Source organism: Sinocyclocheilus anshuiensis, unplaced genomic scaffold (genome assembly GCF_001515605.1).
Source record: "Sinocyclocheilus anshuiensis isolate Anshui unplaced genomic scaffold, SAMN03320099.WGS_v1.1 scaffold1114, whole genome shotgun sequence".
NCBI classification, from domain to species: domain Eukaryota; kingdom Metazoa; phylum Chordata; class Actinopteri; order Cypriniformes; family Cyprinidae; genus Sinocyclocheilus; species Sinocyclocheilus anshuiensis.
The window spans coordinates 2,479,221-2,488,596 of record NW_015540838.1 but is presented as its reverse complement, the minus strand read 5'-3'; the positions used below and the strand labels follow the sequence as shown (position 1 = coordinate 2,488,596).

Sequence of the window (9,376 nt, the reverse complement as noted above, 5' to 3'; positions counted from 1 at the left end):
GTAGAAACTGACATCAACCATTTTCAAAGAACCTGCCACTTTAAACTAAATTTTTCTGTTTCATCATCTCAGACATCCTTATTGGTCACTGACCCACATAAAATCTCCTACAACATTCTACTATTTAAACAAAGCCCCAAAGAAAGATAGGTAAAGGCAACTACTACACGCACCATCTATAACCCACTTCACTGACCAACAGTGGCCAATGCCTTGAGTTAAAACCACATATCAACAGAAGACATGGAAGCCACAAAAATACACAAACGTGTGCTGAGGTTGCAACTTGCAAACTGAAGCACCATCAGTCGATAAATTGACAATATGCATAAGAAAATCTGTCAACGGCAGCATGACAAAATACAGACAGGTAAGAGAGCAAACGCCTGTCTGAGCTGCACATTCAGTCTTCATTTACATTGATTCGGTTAGCAAGCAAGATGGACAAAGAATATCAATAGTAGAAACCTCCTCGGAATCAGAAGTAAAAAGAAGACTAAGAAAAGATCATATATTGCTTATAATATTGCTTGTCTCGTCCATTGCCAACATCTAGTTCAGCACCAACGTGTTGTGTTAGCATCTAAGCTATGTTTGCCTGGGATTCCTCTATGTATATCTGAAAGACATATACAGCAACCTAAAGGTGCGTTTTATTTAACAATTTATATCTATAAAGACAAGTCCTCTGAATATCAAGAGCTAATGATTATTTAGCACAATAGTCAAATGGTCCTCACCGGTGTGCTGCATGCTCTGTCGTTACTGAAACTGGAGCAGCTTGTCGAAAGGTGTCGCTTTCTCCAATTTATGTCAGAGACTCAACAGTTCGTCAGCATCTCGTTGGACCTAAGCGTAATTTGTCGTGAAAGGTTGCCGGTGTTTAACGTTAACGTTACTCCTTTTCTTAGACGAGCGTTTGGTTCTCCTGTTTGAGCGGCGTCGTAAAATCCTGCAAATCCGCCTGGACACATCATCATCTGTTAAAAAACATATTGCTCTTCCTTTCCGCGAGATGATCAGCACACCTTTCCGCCGGTGAATGTAACGTCAGCGTATCCACATATGTGTATTTTACATCATTTACAGATTAACATCCGTCGCTGCGGCGCTCAATCGAGCACAATCGTTTCTCCTTTTTCGGTTAAAGACAGACACACGCACGCGCGCGCGCTCGCTCGCTCGTACCGCGTGCTCCAACTATGCGCGCCGCCGCTTCTGTCTGACCACACGAGGTCGCGCATTGTCCCAGTACATGTCTGATTAAACAATGAGATTTGGGCATTCTGATATAATTAATTTACATTTAAATTTTTAAATTTTGTTAGGTATTAGGATAAATAATTTGTTTTGGTTTTCCTATTCATAGCCCGATCCTACAATATCACTTGCGTGATGTACAAATCAAAATACATTATATAGCCTAACTAAAGCAACAAATGTTTTCTTTTTACTTGTGTTCGTATGCTAACTAATTAGCCAGCTACTCAGCGCAATATTTCAATATGATAATAAAGTAGGACTATGGTACAATGAATAAATTAATGTCTGAGATGTACTCATGTTAAACAAGGATATTTCCAACTATTTTGTTGTTAGTTAAGGATATCTCCAAATACTAGCAGTTATTTTCAATATCAACTATTTTTGTTTCACCATACAGACTATTTAATGGCGCTTTACTAATATTTTTTTTTGAGAGACAGACAGACATATAGATAGGCTAGTAGTACTAAATAAAACTAGTAAAAGTACTTGTAAGTCTGGAATAGGTACATAGTCTGAAGTGTTAATATGTTTTAACTATATGTGATTCACAGATCCCCATACAATTATGGCATAATTTGCAGTTTACCACCAATAACAATTGAATAGACTATTAAGAAAGTGTCTAGTAAATGAGCAACACGGAGAATGTAATAATACTAGTGACTAATTTAATAGATACTAGGCCTACAGTAGTTATAACTGGAATGCGTGCTAATATCTCACCCAAATGGTGTAGTATAGAAATTGAAAAACATAGCCTAATCACTAATTGGATTACTTAGTAATTAAAAACAAAAAAGTACTAACATAAAAATAGGACTAGATGGTTTTAAGGAATAATAATGCTTATAACACTTAAAAAATAGAAAATGAAAACTAATTAAATAAATAAAAGTTTAAAATACTTTTATAATCGTATAGAAACTGCCATTATAGGTTCAATTTCAAATGCTTCCTTCTCTGCTGCCCTCTTGTGTATAAGAACAGTAATGCCGCTGTCCATGGTGCTTGTTTGGGTGGTTTTAATTCGCTGACAACACACGTGATCACGAGCTTCTGTAAATAGCTTTACTGTGTGCACGTGAACAAGTCACTTCCTTTGGAACAAACTACATCATTTGCCAAAACCACACTGCGTTTCGGTGGCTGCAAAAATAGGACATTTCACACAGCCAACCAATATGCTGGTCACACACAAGGGGATAAAGATCTGTGAGAGTTTATTATGAGATAAGATAAACGTAATCCTGCCAAAAAAGGCAGTCCTAAATAAAACTACACGAATAACCTCGATGTTTGGTTGATTTCTATCAAAGGTTGTCTATACAGTGCATTTCATTAGTGCATCATTTTACAAAGAACAAAAACTACACATGAAAGAAGAGTGGTGCAACTTAATTGAGATCGAGTCTCATGACACTGATCTTATTACAAGCATGGATTAGAAATAGGTGACAATTCTTAATGGACTCTCTGGACATTCTTTAATGTGTATATAATAATCTGTCTTTGAATGTAAATTCATATAAATGCCATCCTTCAGAACAACCACTAGGCACCGATTTTAAACAATATGAACTTCACACATTTTAAACTATATATAGAAACTTTCTAAACATACTATATAAATATTGTTAAAAAAGATTTGATGCGCCAGTATTTTTTTCTTCTTCATAAAAAACAGTTCTTCTTTTGTCAATCACAACAATTCTAATTCCACCGGACCACACGACTTCCAGTTATATTTTCATTTCAGTTTTTTTCTTCACCTTGAAGCAGACGGCTCTGGAAGGAAAATCCACTTCGGACCATCCAATGAGTACAATTTTTAGGCAGCTGAATTGTGATCGTATGTAGTGCTCCTTGATCCTTGTGTTTGAAGTGTTCCTACAGTTCAAAGCCCCCGTGAGGCCTTAAGTTTCTAAAGGAGCACGCAGAGGAATGCAGCCATCCATCTCCAGAGACTCAGGCCAGCCTTCATATTTATTACTACTTTTACTGTTCTTCATTCGCTGAAAGAAAGAGAAAAGAGTCTTGAGCTGCTTTAAGAATTCGAAATGGTAAATAAAAAAATTGAAAAGGCTAGAAACCTTGGAGTTGTGATTGATGATCAGCTGAATTTCTCACACCACATTGCTAAAACTGCCCGGTCCTGCAGATTTGCTTTATACAACATTAGGAAGATCAGTTCAGCCCTTTCTTTCAGAACATGCAACACAACTCCTTGTTCAAGCTCTTGTTCTATCCAGGCTGGACTATTGCAATGCTCTCTTTGGCAGGTCTTCCAGCCACTTCTATCAAACCTCTACAATTAATCCAAAATGCCGCTGCAAGATTAATCTTTAATGAGCCGAAAAGAACACACGTCACACCTCTGTTCATCAATTTGCACTGGCTACCAGTAGCTGCTCGCATAAAATTCAATTAATGTTTGCCTGCAAAACCACCACTGGCTCTGCACCCATTACCTAAATTCATTACTTCCGAGTTATGTGCCCTCTAGAAGCTTGCGTTCTGCAAGTTTGTTGCTCTTTTGTTAGTTTTGATTGCTTCTATTGTCCTCATTTGTAAGTCGCTTTGGATAAAAGCGTCTGCTAAATGACTAAATGTAAATTATTAACCCTTCAAAATGCACCGATAGCTAAACTCTACCCCCACTTTTTACTGTTGCTCACTCAGTCAACTCAGCTTTCCAAAACATCAATGAACAGCTCTATTTGCAGTAAAAGGTTCTCAATGCTCTCAAATGTGCACAAATCGCCTGGATATTAATTGTACATGGGCTAGAATGAAGTGAGACATTAAAAGGCTTTTTATCTGCCATTTTTGCTTTAAAGAAACACTGCAATTAATGTGATTAAAACATTTAGCAAAACATTTTAATCCAAAGCGACTTGCAAATGAGGAATATTAAAAGCAATTTATTATACAAGAGCAAATCACATCAGTACGCAGTGCCAAGTTTCAAGTTGTTTTCTTTTTTTTTTTTTTTAAGCAAATGGCTTTGATTGGGGTTTAAGTTCAGTACTCGCAGAAAAACAAGCATTTTGGCGCATTTCATGAAGGTCTCGGTGGAGGCTAGAAGGTAAAACCATATTCAGACAGAAATGTTCTGATGTTATATGATGTTTCTCATGTTATAAAGCTCAGTGTGGGTAGTGAATTAGAGATGGTCAAAAACTACACCGAGGTTTCTGTCGTGGTTGATTTTTTGGAAAGTTTTAAACAATTTTAGAGGATTTATCCAAACACAGGATATCTACAGATTTACATCAGGTAAAAAAAGCAAAAGCTTGTCTGATACTATGACAGACTTCATCAGTTTTTGTCAGAAATGTTTTAAGATGGGGCTTAGCGAAGGGTCAATTAATTACCTGATAAATTATATATATATATAAACATATATTTTTAATTAATTATAACTATATATAATCACTCATTTTATCCCTTAAATCTCATCTTTGATCATCAAAATTAATAATTTCTTCTTGCCTTAATATTGCTTGAATGGCTTGAACCAAACTCATATTGAACCGTGACCCCAAAACCAAGGTACGTACCGAACCGTGACTTCTGTGTACCGTTACACGCCTAAAAAAACAAGTATACAGAGACTCAAAAATCTAAGCTCATATGTGGACCTTTATAGCTTTATCTATTAATTATTATATTACATATTATCCATACATATATTAAATATTTTTTAAATTACATTATATTAAAATTTATTTAAAAGCTTAATAATGCTTATTAAACTAAAATGGCTCATGTAATGTATTAAGGATATAATAATTATATGTCATATAAAATAATTATAATAAATAATCATCACTGAAAGCTAGATGATTTTATGTTTAAAAATGTTTTACTATGTAGTGACCTTTACTTTGGAGCAAGAGAAACTGGGGGAGTGACTTTTGTGTCAGAGATGTGCCACTTTGCTTGAAGCTGATTAGTCAAATTTCAGTTTGAGATCTCTAAACCAGAACATAACCTGCCCCAGAGCAGGTTAGCTGTGGAGCGTAAGTTACTATGACGATGAACATGATGGCTAAAAGACAAACCACTTTCCTGGTGCCTAAAACCCAGAGTTGGCACAAACTACACTGAAACCTACCTGGCTACCCAGCTAAACCGGCTTCATGGAACAGGCCCCAACCCTACTCCTGAAGAGCTACTGTCCTGCAGACTTCAGTTCCAGCCCTGCTCCAACAAACCTGCCTGTAATTGTAAAGTAACCCTAAACACCTTGATTAGCAGGTTCAGGTGTGTTTGATTGTGGTTGAGCTGAAATCTACAGGATGGTAGCTCTCCAGGAGCAGGGTGGAGACCTTGGCACTACACAATGGCAAGAGGCAATATTGGATTAATAGCCATATATGTTTGGAACAAAAACTGATTCCTAAGAATTATACAGGGTCGTCTACAAGGCAATATATCAGGATTGTAATGCATTTTATGTATCGTTCTCTATTACATGCAACGGTAATTGATATTAATAGACTTTGGCTTGACTATGTTATCAATCAGCTAATAATGTGTTGCTAATGTTACACAAACCATGTTCCCTTAATATGCTAGTGATAAGAAAAGCCCAGCCCCACAAGTTGATGGGATTGGATACATGTTTGTGGCGGTAGGAAATGGGATGTTTCAAAATGCATTTGAGACATTCTTTGGTAGCAATGGTGTTGACTGATGAATTTGGTTTGTCTTTAAGCACATTAAAAACACCATACAGACATCTAAACAATGTTAAAAACTTGATTTCACAACAGGGGGTCTTTAAAATTGAGCTTGCATAAAAAAAAGAAAAAAAAAGCATATTTCTTCCCATAAATCCTACCTGTTCAAATGGGCTTTTATTTTCTATTCCTTTGGCTCCAACAAACACCCAGCTATCCCTGAAGCTCAGTTCCTTTGCTGCTGTGCTCCCCAGCTCCATAAACAGCCGTCGAGCTTCATCATTTAACCTGTGAATGGGTTTAACAATAAGTAAATCCAAGAAACAATGGAGAAAAAGAGCCCCTGATATGCTCTCGATTTAGGAGCAATTAAATCACAGAACATTAATCTGAGTTTAAAAGTAGAGTGCAGAAATAAATATACAATACAACAATATATAATACTCTTACTTGGTGGCCGGGTCATCAAAAGAAGCAACAAATACTAGCGTTCCTTCATGGAGAGGCCGAAGAAACTTCAGCAGCTCTGAAATGTCTGTGGCAGAGAGAGAGAACACTCATTTTAAGATCTGATGGACCACTTTCATGAGAAAACAGCAGCCTAACCAAAGTAATACATCACCCCAAAGGTCATCTCACCTCCTGCCCACATATCAAATGCTTTTATTTCCAAAGCATCTCCATTAACCCCTGAGAAACGGAAATTGATTTGTCATCAACAATGCATATACAACACATGCAAAAATATATCAGTACAAAAGAATGAGAGATTTACCATTTACTAAGGCAATATTGAGCCCTCTGCCAACATTGTTTTTAGCACTGCTGACAAGACTGTAAGACCAAACAAACAGAAGCCAATAAGCATCTCAAAACAACATTTTTATTAGAAAGACACTTAATTCTATGGTAGAAGTTAAGGGAGGATGAGAAAATGGAATATGAACAAAAGATAGGCATGGAAAGAGAAACCATCGCCTACTTGCATCACGTTCCACAATAAGATTAAGAGTCTGGTAGTGATGGCCATGAGAAAAACAAAGACGATATGATGAATACCAGTGGAGACAGAACAAGAAATGGGGAGGGAGGTTGCATGCAGAGCTTAGTGTGCAGTGGTGATCATGCAAGCTCATTAAAGAGACCAACAGTGACTAAGCAGCAGCGAAAAGGTCAGGCGACTTGCATTTTATCCTCCAGACAGATTTTGGGGCCGATGACATTGGCAGCACCGGAGATCAGCCGGAACGCGAGATGTTTGGGGGGACACGGTGCTGACAGGCCACATTTGTACTTGTGTGGTCGTGGTTCTGCAAAACAGCAGGTAATTTCATTGAATGATTAGATTGCTTAAATGTTTCTTCTAGAAAAATGCATGTTTTTAATGCAAAGTCATTTTACCTGGAGTGGGCTCTTCTTGTCCACCTATGAATGATAAAACATTGTGAATGACCATCAAGCCACTGAGATTGATATTAGATTATATTTTATAATCTAGTGGTCAACTGATTATATCACCATGGTCGATATTCTGCATTTTTTTTTTCTATTTTACTGATAGAATGTAATATATATTTTATTGCCGCAATTATTATGCTTGTGTCATTTACGATCATTAAGCTTTACATACACACTATCGGTGAAAAGTTTGGAATAATTATGATTTTTTTCAAATGTTTTTGAAAAAAAGTGCAAGGCTGCATTTATCTGATCAAAAATACAATAACAACAGTAATTTTGTAAAATATTATTACAATCTCTCTAACACCTTATTTTCGGTTTGAAGTGGGAGAGGTGTCACGATGAGTGGGATTTATGGACTTTTCTATTGCCTTTCATATTTCTTTTGAGAACAACTGATATCCAAATTTAATGTTGAATATATTATATTCTGTTGCGACAGGAGCTAGGTTGGATAGGTTGTATATAAGAAAATCAAAAATGAATAAAGTTATTAATACTGATACATTTCCGAATGGTTTTTCAGACCATGATATGGTGACTTTAGACTACAATATAGTAAAAATTTCAAGACCTAAGTTTTATTGGCATTTTAATGTTTAATGTAAATGTTTTTTTTATATATTTTGTCATTTTTGGGAAATTTGGAGACAAAGGAAAAATTGTTTGAAAATCTGACTCAATGGTGGGAGTTGGGAAAAGCACAGATTAAAGTTTTTTGTGAACAATTTTCTTATAATGTTACTGCTACTGTGAAGAGAAATGTGAAAGACGTGGAGAATGAGATTAGAGGTCTGCATACACGACCAGATTTTTTGCACTGCGGGATTAAACTCTCGAATAAAATGTGGTAGCAGTCGGTAATTCTGGTGTAATTTGAACGGGAGCGGGCGGTCTAACAATATCCTGTTCCCGACGTCCATTGATTCAGAACAGCATATCTGTTCTTTATTCTTATTGACCACCGGTACAGCCTGCATTCGGACTGTTATGCACGCGCTGCATGCATGCTTTCTGCGTCACACGTTTTATTTGCGGGGTCTGTGCACAGCATGTGCATAATGATGCTCAGAACAGGCAGGACAGGCAGGCCTTCAGACAGAACAGGCAGGTTGTCGATGAGTGACAGAGCAGAATAAGGATGGAGCAAAGTGTGGATGTGCTGTCCTTGAAGGACATTCAACTTGGTTTTGTTTATATTTTGCTTAGCCTATAATTTTAAATGACATATGTTGTATTTATTTATTTTTCTCTGCGACACTTTTCCTACTGTGTTAACAGAAAAATGTCAAACAAATTTAGTATTTTGACAAGACGAATAAAAATAGCTAATAGGCTATTTTTGTACAACCTACATTTTTATTTATTTTTTCTCTCTGCGACACTTTTTCCTATTGTGTTGTAAATGTTAAACGAATTGTATCCTTACAATGTTAACAGAAAAATGTCAAACGAATTTAGTATTTTGACAAGACGAATAAAAATAGCTAATAGGCTATTTTTGTACAACCTACATTTTTATTTATTTTTTCTCTCTGCGACACTTTTTCCTATTGTGTTGTAAATGTTAAACGAATTGTATCCTTACAAGACGAATAAAAATAAGAAATACAATTTTTGTACAACATTTTTATTTTCTCTGACACTTTTTTTCCCTACTGTGTTACATAAAATATTAAAGGGGTCCTATTATGCTCTTTTACAAAGTCTTGATCTTGTTTTGGGGGTGTACTAGAACAGGCTCTCATACTAGGTTGTTCGAAAAACACATTATTTTTCACATATTTTACATTATTACAACACCTCTCTCCCCAGCCTGGCATGAACGGCTCGAATAGTTCCTGTATCAGATAAAGGCCCGCCTTCTGAAATACGAAATGTGCTGTGATTGTGGGCGAGTGTGTGTTGTGATTGGCTCCACTCTGCGCCTGGTCGGGAAATGTCACGCCCCTTACCATAGC

The 9,376-nt window shown here is 36.5% G+C and overlaps 1 protein-coding gene across 1 annotated transcript; it reads right to left on the bottom strand.

Annotated features, from left to right (window-relative positions):
• Positions 1–2,267: 2,267 nt before the first annotated feature.
• On the bottom strand, positions 2,268–7,608 carry LOC107687454 (protein FAM3A-like). The gene is made up of 7 exons (XM_016484811.1): positions 7,356–7,608; positions 7,141–7,264; positions 6,730–6,788; positions 6,594–6,644; positions 6,405–6,489; positions 6,116–6,242; positions 2,268–3,281 (listed from the first exon to the last, which is right to left on the bottom strand). The coding sequence occupies exons 1-7, from the start codon at positions 7,408–7,410 to the stop codon at positions 3,183–3,185; spliced, it is 600 nt and encodes a 199-aa protein (XP_016340297.1). The 5' UTR covers positions 7,411–7,608; the 3' UTR covers positions 2,268–3,182.
• Positions 7,609–9,376: the final 1,768 nt, after the last annotated feature.

Bases quoted from the DNA above. Each gene is read 5' to 3' on its own strand.
- LOC107687454 (XM_016484811.1), bottom strand. From the start codon at position 7,410: ATGGTCATTCACAATGTTTTATCATTCATAGGTGGACAAGAAGAGCCC. The intron at 7,265-7,355 runs GTAAAATGACTT...GCTGTTTTGCAG, and splicing joins ACAAGAAGAGCCCACTCCAG to AACCACGACCACACAAGTAC. The intron at 6,490-6,593 runs GTGAGATGACCT...TCTCTGCCACAG, and splicing joins ATTTGATATGTGGGCAGGAG to ACATTTCAGAGCTGCTGAAG.